The following is a 14,131-nucleotide window of genomic DNA, read 5'->3' on the forward strand; positions in this document are numbered from 1 at the left end:
AGATAAATGGCATATTATTACCATCGTAACCAATCAAGGCCGCCTTATCGAAAAACGTCCTACTATTTTGGTATTCAAAAAAGCAATCCTGTTGTTGAGAACTCGATTTAGCGGGAGAAGACAAACTATATCCCTTAAGGGGCTGAGGGGGCTCAGTCACATGCACAGCCCGATCACGATCCTCACACACGTTAAAATCAGGAGACGCGTTACGCCTCTCACAATCACGCAAATTACGTGTAGCTGGGCGATCAAAAACTAGCGGCGCAGAAAACTGTGAAGGGGGCAAAGCATTACTGCTAATGGCGGCCCCGTGACCTGCACGCTCTGGGGGAGGAGTTCGACTATAATTCGCAGGCCTTGGCTCTACAGCCTTCGGAAGACCCTTAGCCGCGGCCCCGAGACCTCCTGAAACAGCTGGAAAACGTGTGGATTGCACTGGTCCACTTACAGATTGAACAGGCGTCTGGAAAAGGTTATGTAAATTAAACTACGATTGATGTTCATTTCTGGAATGGCTAGAAGAGCCCTTCTTAGAACTACGCCGGGAGCCCAACTCTGAACGATATTCAGCTAAAACTACCTCTTTACGTTGTTCAGCCCTCAACTGAGCATCTTTGAGTGCGAACTCAGCAGCTCTCGTTTCGGCTCTCGCGGCGGCCTCAGCAGCTCTCGCTTCGGCCTCAGAACTCGCGATGGCCTCTGCTCGTACGGCCTCAGCCCTCGCGGCGGCCTCAGCAGCTCTCGCGTCGGCCTCAGCTCTCGAGATAGCCTCTGCTCGTATGGCCTCAGCTCTCGCCATGGCCTCAGCAGCTCTTGCTTCAACCTCAGCTTGTATCTGGAGCTCCTCTCGTCTTAGCTGTAGGTTAATTTGTGCAACTATCAGTGACGAGCTCTCAGACATCCTAGTGCTTACATTTGAAGCGCTATCCTCAGGATGTATGTCAGCGTCCAACATATCTGAGAACTCTCTTACTTTTTCTTCGAAGTTATTTTTTAACGAGTTAACTTCGGGATCTACCCTATCACGAAGTTCTGCCAAGATTGCAGAATTAAAAATTTTAGTCAAAAGAGCATGGAAATGCCGTAAATCCTCTTCCAAAGTAGAGAACTTAGATCTAAAAATTAACAGTTCCTGCTTATCACTCAAAGAACCTAGGGCTACAGAAAGTTCCCCAATTTGAGTCAAAATATCCCGTCTAAGATGCCGGGCCTCTCGAACTGACTTAGCCTCATCGTTACTGGGTCCCTCCCCAGAATGGCCTGCCCGACCGCAAAGAACACCATCAGGCTTAAACTCAGTCGAGTCGACGGCGGTCGAGTCCCTGTCGCCACCGAGTGTAGACATATTAAATGTTGGGGCTAAATTTAACAATTAAAAAAAATTAAGTTACACAAACACACAAAATTAAGTTATAAAAAACTTAACTGCAAAGACCGTAAAAATACAAAAAGAATTTAAATGCACGATACCGTAGCTGTACGGGTATATGAAGTCTTAGAGTTCCACAAAACTTGCTTGGGTTCGTTCACTTGAATCTTCAAGCACAGATCGATTGTCTTTAATCTTTTTTCTTCAAATGAATGTCAATGTTGTTTTTTTCTTCAGAACCAACAAAGAAACGCCTTTAATTTTTAACTTGAAGTTCTTCAGTACCAACTGAAAAGAAATGTCTTTAATTTTCTTTGCTTCTGTAGACTACCAACCAACAAGATCTTCTTTTATTATTTTGCTTTAATTTCTTCTTGACCTACCAACCGACAAGAACTCGTCTTTTATTATTTTTGTGCTTCTAAGTGCTTCTTGGCCTACCAACTAACAAGCCACGTCTTTTATTATTTATGCCTTCAAGTGCTTCTTGGCCTACCAGCTAACAAAATCGTCTTTTATTTTTTTATGCCTTCAAGCAGAGGCGGCGCCAGCCAAAAATGAGTGGGGTGGACAAACATATTTCGAGGTAATATACTACCCTAAAGTATGGTCACTAAGATTACCGATTGCGATGTGACTCACTGCAGCTCGGTTGCCAAATTTATTGAAAAATAAACAAAGGAAATTTAAAGGAGGCAAAAGCTGGTTTTCCATTGAGCGCACTCTAAATTATGAACAAAATAATAGAATGGGGCCAAACGCTCCCAAACATTTCCTCTGCGGTCCATAGAATTGCCGACTACGATCTTGATGTTAGCAAGCTTGTCGTTATTTTATGTCATGGAGCTGCTGCAATGATAGGCGGCCTCATAAAAATTTATTGGGTGGCCCCTTAAACAGAATTTTTAAAAACCTGGCTGTTACCCAATATTACCCATAGCCATAGGTTATAAGAATCACTGCACTAAAGTTTTATTCTGCGCTCGCAGGTCAGTTTAAAAGCTTTCACCAATTTTTGAGGACCAGTGTCATCGGCAATGTCTCGCTCACTGCTGATCTGCAGCAGATGTTCAAGTCTTTGTGATGACATGGCAGGTCGCAGATAATAGTTTATTGTCTTAACTTTGCTGTGGATACGTTCACAAGATGCCACACTCATGGGCAAAGTAGCAACAGTAGCAATAATTTGAAACAAATCGCTGTAGCCTAAAAATGATTTAAGGTCGTTTTGTCCACACAAATTCAAAAGTGAAGGCGAACACAACCACGCGGTCTTGGTCAATCCACTTTGGTGCTTTTCAAATTCTAGTTTCGACTTGTGACAATTAGCTGACCTCAAAAAAAGAAGATCCTATTGCTGCCCAACCTGATTTTCATCGAAATTATAGAATTTGACTAAATATTCAACTTTAGGCAAATTTGATGAAGACATGTGCGTGAAATAAAATGCACTTGCATTTGACATTAATTCACATGCTTGATCTGAGTAACGCTTTTTAAGTTCATGTAGCATTCTGTCAAAGGATGAAGAAAAATCTCTTCTTAACTTTTCTGTAATGGATTCAGATTCACTCCAAAAAAGACTGTTGCAACCTATCAATATAATATCTTACCATCTCGGAAATGGCTTGGTGGGTAGCGGCATCGCTTAGCCGGCGTGGTGGTTTCACTGGTAATTTGATTTTTATCCGCAAACAGCGATGAGTTGAAAACCAATTTGTTAATATCTTCCTCTGAACGCACTTAGTCAAATGCTCTTGTCAAGTCGTTGATAGCAACAACCCCAGTGGTGAGATCCATTTCTTCACTTTTTAAATAATCTGAAGCGTGTTTACTTAACGAAAAGCATTTATGAGGAATAAGACTAGCAATAACAAATTCAGATTGCTTGATGCGGAACAACAAACCAGTAGCTACATCATTACCTTCGTTTGACATTTGTTGGAACATTGACAGCAGTGCTGGATAGAGGCTACATTAATAACCCCATCCAGATCATCTGAACGTGCAGACCATCTAGTATAGCCTATCAGATAACGAGTGCAATGCAATTTTTCCAGACGTGATTCTCTCCTTTTTCAAATGCTCTTCATACAAAAAATGTCTCTTGGGAGAACAGTCGATAAAGTGGTAGATGTTACCAATTGTTTCAAAAATTGTTTTGACTGTCGCTACGTTTTCAACACTGCGCCCAAGCACAAGATTTAATCGGTGTGCAAAACAATGAAAATATACCGACAGTTTTTGGCACTCGCTGCAAGTAGGTGTTGCTGTAGGCTACACCTTCATCCTTGCCTGACATGTTGGTGGCCCCATCAAAACCTTTGCCTATTAGGTCTTATAAAGCTTGTGTCTCAGCTGTGGTAAAAGTCATCACCTCAAAATCGTAAAATTAGACTACGCAATCAATCAATAGCTTACAACAGAGCGATAACAATTGAAGATTCTTCATTTCTTCGTATGTCAATGCTGCAAAAGTTTCATACGTAAGAAGTTAAAATTAATTTATGACGCAGTCACTAGGCCCCCCTAACCCCCTGCAAACACCCCCCAAGTTTTCTCATCGGATCTCAACAAATTACAAAATTGACCCTAAATAGGAGTCGGGTGGACAACTGGACATGTCCACCCCAGTCCACCCCGTGGCGCCGCTACTGCCTTCAAGTGCTTCTTGGCCTACCAGCTAACAAAAACGTCTTTTATTTTTTATGGTCACAGCGGTAAACCATAATCTCTTCGTGGGAAAATTGTAACATAAAGTTCCCGGATCCGTTCGTCTGTATGTAATGATCGAAAAAGAAACACTCCTTCGAAACGTCTATTCAAATTTGAATTTCTGTAAAATTAGCCACCTGGCTGTCGAAATTGGATGCAACGCCGTACACCACTAAAACTTGTCACTACAGAACAGATTACTTAGATAAAAGACGGAAATTTTATCCAGCTGGCAAGCACTAAGCAAACAGTTAAATGTGCGACTAACTCTCAAGCAACCATTTCACGAATGACTAGAATAATTTGCGATATCTCAAATGCACGTAGACAGTAACTGTGACGCAATGATGAAAGACATTGTCACGCAATTCAAACCGGTGTTCAAAGGTAATGATGCAATATTTCATCAGGTTTTACGACCGATGGTGCAATATTTGGACATTTTCTAGCAATTTCCATGACGTAAGATGCCAGCTAGGTTAAGTAGACCATAACGGTTTTTATATGACGTTTGATTTGGTGAAAATTGTCGGGAACAACTGATGATATTCAGTTAAAAGCAAAACATGTAATACGTTGCACAAAGGTGTGTTTGTTTTAACATTCTATTACTGGTACCACAATGAAATGGAACTAGTTTTAGTTACATAGGCTATTAATAATTTCTGTAATAACCTGCCATAATATTTTTTATGAATACTTTGTAAGTTATTTTTTCGTGTAGGTTTACTATCCTGGAATCCTGCTGTCAACCAGCTCACATTTCAAAAACAGTAAATAGTTATGAAGTCAACAAGAGTTATGATGACTGAATAGTTTACGTAATGGGGCCTGGCACAATTATTGTTTGAAAAACATTGTTTTTTATTTCTCTAATGACTACCGCTTTTAGTTTTGATTGGCTTGTTTATATTAGGCCTACTACAAGGTGTTACTGGTGTTAGTGATTTAAGCGATGATTAGTGCCAAACCAGACATCTATAATAAGCTACTTGCTACAACATTTTATGCCAACCTTCCATCACATGTAAAAAAGTCAATGCTTTCTGAGGTTTCAAGGAACCATTAATAAACTCTGCTATAGTTCAAAATCAAGTGTATATTTTGTTAGTGTTTCCAGTATGAAAATACGCTCAATTAAGGAGTCAATTTCCAATCTGTTAGAGAGATTTTTCATTTTATTTTTTTAACAAGTATGAGATTGTTCAATGTTGATACTGCTAAAAAGTTGTAGGTAAACTGGCTAAACTAGTATTTATGAAGTTATAGTTTTGCTTGAACTATTTGTTAGCACATACAGGCCCGGATTTAGGGAGGGGCAGAGGGTGCAGGTGCCCCGGGCCCCCCGACTTTGGAAGGGCCCCCTACGTGAAATAAATGTGATTTTTTTTGTGTTACTTTTTCTTTTAGCCTTTGAATTTTCTGCAAAATGCTGTGCAGTGCTGGATTAATGCTACTATAGACGTAGAGGTGATTTTTGCACGGGGGTCCCCGATCTAAAAGTGCCCCGGGCCTCCCATTAGCTAATTCCGGCCTTGAGCCCATATTTCATCATTCGCAGAGACTAGGCCTACATGGCATTGCATCGAAAGCGATTGCCAATGGCCATTGGGGCCCCTAAACTTAGTTGTGCCTCGGGCCCCCGTGAGCCTTAATCAGGCCCTGAGTTTGGGGTAAGTGTTGGAAAAGCAACTTTGTCTTTTGATGTAAGTCTTATATCGTACATGCATTGCATTTGTCCTCCATACCTAACATAAAAAGGAAACAGTTAAAGCAAAATGCAAAAAGCCCAAAATGTAGATACTAAGCTGATGTTCAGCAAGCGTTTCCTCTGATGATGTCTTCCCTAAACCATTTCAACAATGCTAAATTACTCAGTGCGAGAGAATGCTTTGAGGTGACTCATTGATTCGATTAAGATAACTCTGTTTTTCTTCAAGAATTTACAAAACGCAGAAAATAAATCATATTTGAATTTTGCACTTTCTTGCGTTGAATCGACGCAGGGCAACACAATTTTCTTGTTAAGGACGCTCAATGTGTGGCTTTGGTTAGGCTATGAGGTACGACAGTCTTGCTAAACAAAACATTTCAACAGTTTTTGCATCGCTTCAGCGTGATCAATCGCAATTACAACGTTGAAAGGACAGTTCTGAAGAAAAAACAGAGTGTTTGAAATTTCACTACCGTGAAATTCTCGCTTCGGAGTTTGACCACGTACGAGCAGAATTTGTGGGGCCGGGCTCTGTAAGTAATCTCGCAAACAACACATAGCCTATTTCGATGTGTAGGTGTGTCATGTATGATGTCAGTCTAATTTCTCACTTTCGTTTTTCTCTTTGCATAAACAAAGCGTATCAATCATTTCAACAACACTGATTTTTTTCATTTAACGCTGGTAGGCCAAGCTTCGTCCGACTCAGCTAGGCTACATCTACATGGGTAGACTAGGGCTAGACTACAATTAAGTTTAAAACACAGTAGTTTTGGCATAGCTTCTGCTACAAGTCAAGGAAGGTTCTATTCTGTATACTGTCACGTACACAAAACTTCTAGAAGTAGATTTCACAATAAAAGATTGCGTAACTAAAGGTTACTATGGGTCAGTAATCGTTGAAACACCACAACAGAATTACACAACAAAATAGTTCACCCATTCATAGACAAAAATGTAGTCTGCCGCGTGACTTCGTATATTGATTGTGACAATGTCTATATGTTTGTGCGTTAATTAACTGACTTTACCACCAAAGTTGAGGAACTGTATCCGTTGATTCCTGCATCCGTTGGAAAGATTTTGGGACGTTTTTCTTCTACTGAGTCCCGGTCGCTGTCAGTCTCAGACTCTCAGTAACTGAGACTTCTAAATTTTACCGATAGCCTAGTTTACAAATTGACACATTCTTCTGCACAGAATTCTGAATATAACTTAAAAAATTGTAGAGTCTAAATCAGAGATGTAGCCTAACCACGAGGGGAGGGGGCTTGGAAAGCAATCGCCCCCTTCTCCTCCAATTTTATCTTGCCTCCACATATGAATTTTTGATGCTACTGCAACGTTTTAATGACATTGTATTTCATGTTTAATGACGTTTTATAAATGTTTTGCTACATTCAGTAGCTGTTATATTTTTAAACAAAATCTTTTTTTCGAATATTAAAATGTTTGCACCCCCAAAAGTTGCTTTTGCTCCCCTACAATTTTCTTTCCAGCTTTGTCACTGGTCTTAAAATATTGGTTCGACTGCAAGAAATGATTTTTTTACACATCTACAGTAAAAACCATAAGAAAAAGCATTGTTGCATTTTGACTTCTTACCCATGCTTCACATTTACTGTGTGTTGAAATTTAAATTACGCCAGAAGAAAAAAAAGACAATTGCAGATACTACAGAAAAGGAAACTCATTGTCTGCAACAGATGAGCCCGTCACCGACGATCAACCAAGCGTAACGACGGAGCATCGTGACCTATAAGTTTAGTAGTGATAATACAAAGGAGTTCTTTCATAGTTGCTGCTTTCTGCAGTGCAGACTTGGCGCATGTTCAAGATTTTGTACTGATATGAAAATATTTTCACGGTTTTAGCAAAAAGAATGCTATTAATTTTGAAGGATTGGGGCCCCCAAGGCATAGCATCGTATTGGCTCAGTGCTTACTAAGTCAAACAGAACCGCAATTTCACTGACTGGTGTTGTAATGCTTCAGTTACAAAACTCATTTTTCCAATATTGAATCAACCTCCGCGAACGTTGAATCCATGAAAACAGGGCGGATTTACAACTTGGGCTATCAATGAGATTACTTTTCGCGCTTTTTTTTGTTAATTTTTTAAGTTCTACCGAAAGGAGAAAGATTTTAAAACTATTTAAAATATGCGATTACATCATTAAGCCATCACTGCAAGCATGAAGGTGGATGAGACATAGCAAAGAATTGCCTAAAAAATGAGTGGAATTTTTATCTAATTTTTTGTAGGCATTTTTTTGGCAAGTAAACATAACAAGAATTCTTGCAAAGCTCATAATCCTATCTTTCAGATAGATAAGGGAAGTGTCTTTTGACCACTCAAATAAAAATAGGCAAAGAAATGTATGTCACGTAAATTAAAACATTTAAGTGAATGTGTAAATTTGCTAAGGTTTACACACAGTTAAACCAGTTTGAATAAGTTATACAGTACAGAAAAGAAGCAGAAAGAAGCAGCGATTTCATTGTTGCAACAGGCTATTGAAGAAAATTTTATCGAGTGTTAGGCTACTGTGCACAAGATAGTTAAATTAAAGCTTAGGCTGTCCATCACCACTTTTCAGAAATTACTAAACGTCACATAAACGTTCAAAAGATATAAAAATAACAATTATTGCAAACTGTGTCTGTGCAATGAATACCTCCCTATAAAGACCTAGGCCTAATTCGCTAGTAAACTGTTTTGAGGACAATTTGGTGGGAAAATGCGAAGTGCATATTTAAATCGGTTCAACGCATCAATCACTAGGCCTATAGGTAGAAATATAATGAAACAGAATGTCATTTTTTAAAGAGCGGTTCGAAACGAAACAAAAAGAGAAAAAATTGCATTGAAGCGAAACAAACCTGCTTTTCACATTGAACAAACTTCTAAAAACAAATAAAATTAAATGTTTTTGCAGCGTTGTAACTCTACAAATATTAATAAACAAAAAACGTTTTTTGGCATTTGAAAGTTAGTTGATACAGGAATGATATGAAGTTTATGAATTGTTTCATTATTTGGCACCCAAACTTCAACCGAGTTTTGAATGAATTGCTGTCAAAACAAAAATCGTAACAATGCCAAAGAAACATTATTTATTTGCTTATTTACATTTGGAAAAATTTTGTCGTGAATTTTTCTGGATAAGAGTATAGTTGAGATATTTTCTTATAGTCAACGCTACAAATGTTAGGCGACTACTGTTATTATTAGAAGATGGTAAATAAAGATTTTTGAAGAGATGCTAACTGCTTCTTTTTTTTTTTTATTGTACTTTTTAAGGGTAAACCTGAAATACCTTTCAGTTGTTTTGTAATATCCCAAGTACCGTAGTGTTTAAATTTTTGAAGATTCAAATCTTATAATTTCTGAGAAAAGTTGACTTGATTTAGCTTTTTTGGAAAATCAGTTTTAAAGCTCAAAATCAAGTTTTAGAAAAGAATTTCTTGGTTTGTTTTTTCCGGTCATTTGTTTGCACACCCCATTATGCTGCAACAACCGATTCCTCCCTTGCAGATACAGCTTCTCCACCACTATCCTACATCTCAGCAACTCAATCCTTCTCAACAATTTTCACACCCTCCTCCTTCTGTTCATTTTCCTCCCCCTCTACCGGTAAATATGCAAAATATATCCATCCCCCAAATGGCGAGCATGACTCTTCCCGGATGTAAAGTTGCGACAACAAGGGACAAGGAAAACATCTTAGACTTAAACAAAAACTTTAACGCAAGCACTGCGCCCTCAACTTGGTTGTCTAGCCCGGATAACAAGCAGACACAAGACAAGTGCCTTTACCTCAAGCAGTTGCTTCAAGACAAGAAACAGATTCAAAATGTTGCCGGGTGCTTCTCGCATGCTGATCGAATATTAGATGAAGGTATTTCACATTGATTTCGCTTGTTTAGTGGTTTCGAGGCTTGCGCCCTTTGAATAAAGATTTAGATTAAACGCACGGAAAAGCAAAAAAGCCGTTCTTACTGTTCAAATAGGCCAGCGAGTGTCTTGCCAAAAACACTGCTGCTCTGAGACTGTGTCGAATCGGTGTCCTTTCAAGCGTTATAACAGGACTCTCCACTCGATTGTAACGTCGTGTATCGTATTGAAAATTTTGTATGATATTTTAACTTTTGCAAAATTTTAAAAATGTCCTTAAATCTTATTTAACAGAACGTTTTTATAGAAATCGTGAAAGTCCGTTCAATTTTATTCCAAAATGGAGACAAAAGACCTTTAGAGCTTCCACCTCCCCAAGGTCCGACAATCACTTTGACTGAGAAGATATTTGTTCCTGCAAAAGATCACCCAGAAGTAAATTGTATACTGTGGTATAGTTACTTGACTGCAAACAAGGCGGCAGATAAAATTTACAGAAATGTGCAGTAGCCTACGTGGTTTTACATTTTAAATCTTCTGAAAAGCTTGATGTTAAAGTGAGCATAAAGTGAGCTGCGACGTATCGCACAAAATGCTTAGCTTCGAACGTTTAATCTTGAAACAAGATTAACCGATTACAAGTTCCAAACGAAACTAATGATATGATACACTATGACCTAGGAGTTATCAGGTGGTAAAGATGGTCCTATACTCAGTTGCTAAGCTTCGGGGAATTAGAAAAGGGGTTAGTATCTCCCACTAAAAAGTAGGTCATAATCATGACTGTTTGTCAAAGCCTAGATTGGCATTGACAAAGAAGAGCCCATAAAATAGATTTCTTGATTACTTTGTTTGAGTAATCTGCAATCGCTTTAACAATGACTTTTTTACAGTATAATTTTGTTGGAAGAATTCTTGGCCCTAGAGGACTGACTGCTAAACAACTGGAACAAGAAACAAAATGCAAAATCATGGTGCGTGGAAAAGGGTCCACACGAGACAAGAATAAGGTAATGAAGCTAGTCTTTATCTGAGCCTTGTTTTTAATAAAACATTTCTACAACCAAGTGTTATTTGTTATTTAAGTTTCGCTGATTTTATTTTACCACGCAATCTGCAGTTTCACTATTTTGACTAAACCAACAGACAAACCAGTAAAAGAGCAAACGCAAAGTTTGTGGGAATCGGGATAAAATATTACTCCACGTCTGGAATTTGGATTAAGAAGATTTATTTGTATCTAGAAATTACATTAGAGCAGTGATTCTTAACTTTATTGTTAATACTTTGAACCAACCAACCATTTTTCGCATGAAAGAGAGTTTGCTGGTCTATTCATAATTATAATTGTATCAATGTTATAACCTTATAACGCAGGTTAGCCTACTAACTTTTCAAAAATAAATCTTGAACACTGAATCTACTAAAATTGTCTTGAATGAAGAAAATGCGTTTCTGAAGATATCACTCGAAACGTAAAGGTGTTGGATATTTTTCAATTAATACTGTAGGCTACCGCCGTTACCATTTCAATGTTTGTTTTACAGGAATATAAACAACTTTATTTTCACACGAGTCAGTTCAATCATAAACAGCTAAAAATCGATTTCGATCAGCTAGCAGTTTCTATTTGAATAAGCTTAACTGAAGATGATCTAGCTGCTAGCTGATCGAAATCGATTTTTAGCTGTTTATGATTGAACTGACTCGTGTGAAAATAAATTTGTTTGAATTACAAGACATGTAACCGAGTCGTTCATATCAAGCATTGTTGTGGGTTTGACACCTGTCAGAAGATATTTCATTTTCTTGATTGTTTTACAGGAAGATGCAAATCGTGGAAAACCAAATTGGGAACACTTGAATGAGGAGCTCCATATTCTCATCACGGTTGAAGATTCAAAGAACCGGGCTCAACTTAAAATGGAACGAGCCATGGATGAAATTAAAAAACTGCTGATTCCTACGGTAACTGGTTTGGTGACAAAGTAAAAACCTATCGTAAAAAAGTCTTCATCTCCTTTAGCATACCATCTTTTGTGCAGTGATGGATCCAGAAAAATCGCCCTCTTAAAACACCAAAAAGTAACTTTATTTACGGTGTATTTGCAAGGTTGGTTTAATGGCACCTAGTGAATGGAATAATTCCCCGGCAACAACACTTCAACAATTGGAAAACTTCACTCTGCCAATCTAGGTAACCGACCCTGCGTCAAGAGCCTCTACAAGTATGCGAAACTACCAGGAGTAACTTATCAAGGCTTTGTCAGTCCGAGAATAAAGATTTAAAACCCACGTTCAAAACCAACCAACCAAACCAATGTAGCTACACATTATTGTGTTTTATTGAAATCTCCCCCTCAAGGCAACATGCTGGATGCGCCTCTGGTTTTAGGTAATGCGTTTTATTTGAGTCAAAATCAAAACGTTATGTGCTGTAGGAAGGGGATGACGAGCTGAAAAAGAAGCAACTCATGGAGCTCGCTATAATAAATGGGACTTATAAAGATTCTTCCACAGGTATTATAGTTTATAGCCATATAAATTGTTTAGAGAGAATGATCTTCCTGGTATCAGCACAAGGCTGACTGTTTACTATAGAACAGCCTCATGGGCGAAACACGTGTCCACTGTCCAACTGTCCATCGCTGTCAATTCTTGCTACACTCAATTGCCGAGAAGCAGCCCTACAAATTGTCAGTTTTGTCAATAACTTCACCTATTGTGCATTATGCCATATGGTTTCCGTCAATGATGCAGTGCTGTAGCCTATTATGTATTGCAGTTTCTAAAAACCTGAAAGATTGTACTTATCTAAGTCAGTTTCAATCTTATCACAATCAGAGCATGGTGACGTGCTTAGAAATTCGAAATATTGCCCATAACAAAATATTTCAGTGAGCTTGTTTGTAATCATGAAGGAATGCTAGTATTATTATCAAAGGTATTATTGATTGGAAAGTTACTTTGTGACTTTTATTCGGTTCATTTCGTCACACCTTAGCAACATCTCTTCTGAGACCATAACCGTGCGATACAAAGCAAACGTATTTCCGGCCAAACATCAAATACAAATTGACTCAATCAAAATGTTGGAAACCGACTATACGACCAACTTCAAATGCATTTATTTATTCTACAGGCCAAGTCAGGTTTATTCCGGTACCACCAACTTTACAAGGGACATCACTTCCTCCCTCAGTCCCTCCTCCATCATCTTTGGGAGTATTTGGAAGCCCAACAATTGCACGCCTCCCTAACGGCCAGGTGAATTAAGTTTCTGTAATTAAAGTCATCTTCTTTTAGCACTCAGGCAGAGAATTGATCTTTGGTTTGAACTTTGTTTGGTAATTACAGAAGAATAAAGACTAATATTAGATGTGGAAATCGAACCCAGGTCATTGAAATGACTACTCCCTAGCCCTAACCACTGAGCGAAGCAGCGGATAGCGAAACCATTACTTAGTTGTCTCCGTATCATCTGTTTTTACGCTTTTTTACGTCACGGAAGACGTAGCTTATGATTGGTTGATTGGTTCGAGGTTTCAGTAGCTGTCGCAGCATTTTGTCATGTTAAAGTGGCCATCTAATTTTAAACTATGTTTCACATAATAGGCCTATAGTCTAGGCCTATCTACCATATATCATACTAGCGTGACATGATCGAACGTCTACAACTTTATACCATGTATCATTCTATTAAAAATAACTACTTTATAATGTCACCGGACTTGCTTACTATTTTGACGCATCTGAGTTTCAATCTCTGTTCCTATAATTGTTTTTGCATTGCGTATTTTTGGTTAGCATCGCTGTTTAATGGCGATAATTGGTTGGATTCTTCTGTTTAGAAGTAAAACACGTGAAGCTAAAATAAAAACCAAACAAAAATAAACGTACGGTAACTTACAAAAGATATATCAAAATATTGTGCTTAATCTTCCATTTCTTTTAGACAGTAATATCCAACGGACCGGTTCTACCTCCCCCATTGCTAACCTGTGGTGATGGGTCCTTTCTTTACTACACCCCTCTTGAGTATCCCCACTCCACCATCCCTCTACCAGAACACAATTTAATATATCCACAAGCCACCACAGGTAACATGCCAATAGCTGTGTTCATGCCCTCTTAAATTCAATAGACGTTTGTTAATGATTGAGCAATTTTATTCGAGTTAGTACTATAACTTCTAAGATTTTAGAAGCAACGACTGTAGATATGTATGAAGGTGGTGTTGCCGTGCCGCTAATTCAATCAAGTGGAAATGTAGGCTACAGTATAGTCAGTAGAATTGTGTGAGTTTATAATTAATTTAATCTGCTCTGTGGCCTAGAGGAGGAATGTCTGCATCATTCTGCACACGGCTTTAGGAAAAACGTACGCTTAACTCATAGTGAGAGCTAGCAGCTGTGTCTTTGGCAAGATTTAAA

General features: G+C 38.4%; 1 protein-coding gene across 1 annotated transcript; it reads left to right on the forward strand.

Moving 5' to 3' along the window:
• Positions 1-9,308: 9,308 nt before the first annotated feature.
• LOC145787211 (protein quaking-B-like) lies at positions 9,309-13,833 on the forward strand. The gene is made up of 7 exons (XM_082598935.1): positions 9,309-9,702; positions 10,006-10,133; positions 10,592-10,708; positions 11,523-11,666; positions 12,140-12,218; positions 12,841-12,965; positions 13,654-13,833. Exons 1-7 carry the CDS (start codon positions 9,309-9,311, stop codon positions 13,831-13,833), a joined length of 1,167 nt encoding a protein of 388 aa, XP_082455061.1.
• The last annotated feature ends 298 nt before the right edge of the window (positions 13,834-14,131 follow it).

Source organism: Aplidium turbinatum, chromosome 18, assembly GCF_918807975.1.
Source record: "Aplidium turbinatum chromosome 18, kaAplTurb1.1, whole genome shotgun sequence".
Taxonomy (NCBI): Eukaryota; Metazoa; Chordata; class Ascidiacea; order Aplousobranchia; family Polyclinidae; genus Aplidium; species Aplidium turbinatum.

Bases quoted from the DNA above. Each gene is read 5' to 3' on its own strand.
- LOC145787211 (XM_082598935.1), top strand. From the start codon at position 9,309: ATGCTGCAACAACCGATTCCTCCCTTGCAGATACAGCTTCTCCACCAC. The intron at 11,667-12,139 runs GTAACTGGTTTG...TATGTGCTGTAG, and splicing joins AAAAACTGCTGATTCCTACG to GAAGGGGATGACGAGCTGAA. The intron at 12,219-12,840 runs GTATTATAGTTT...TTTATTCTACAG, and splicing joins TTATAAAGATTCTTCCACAG to GCCAAGTCAGGTTTATTCCG.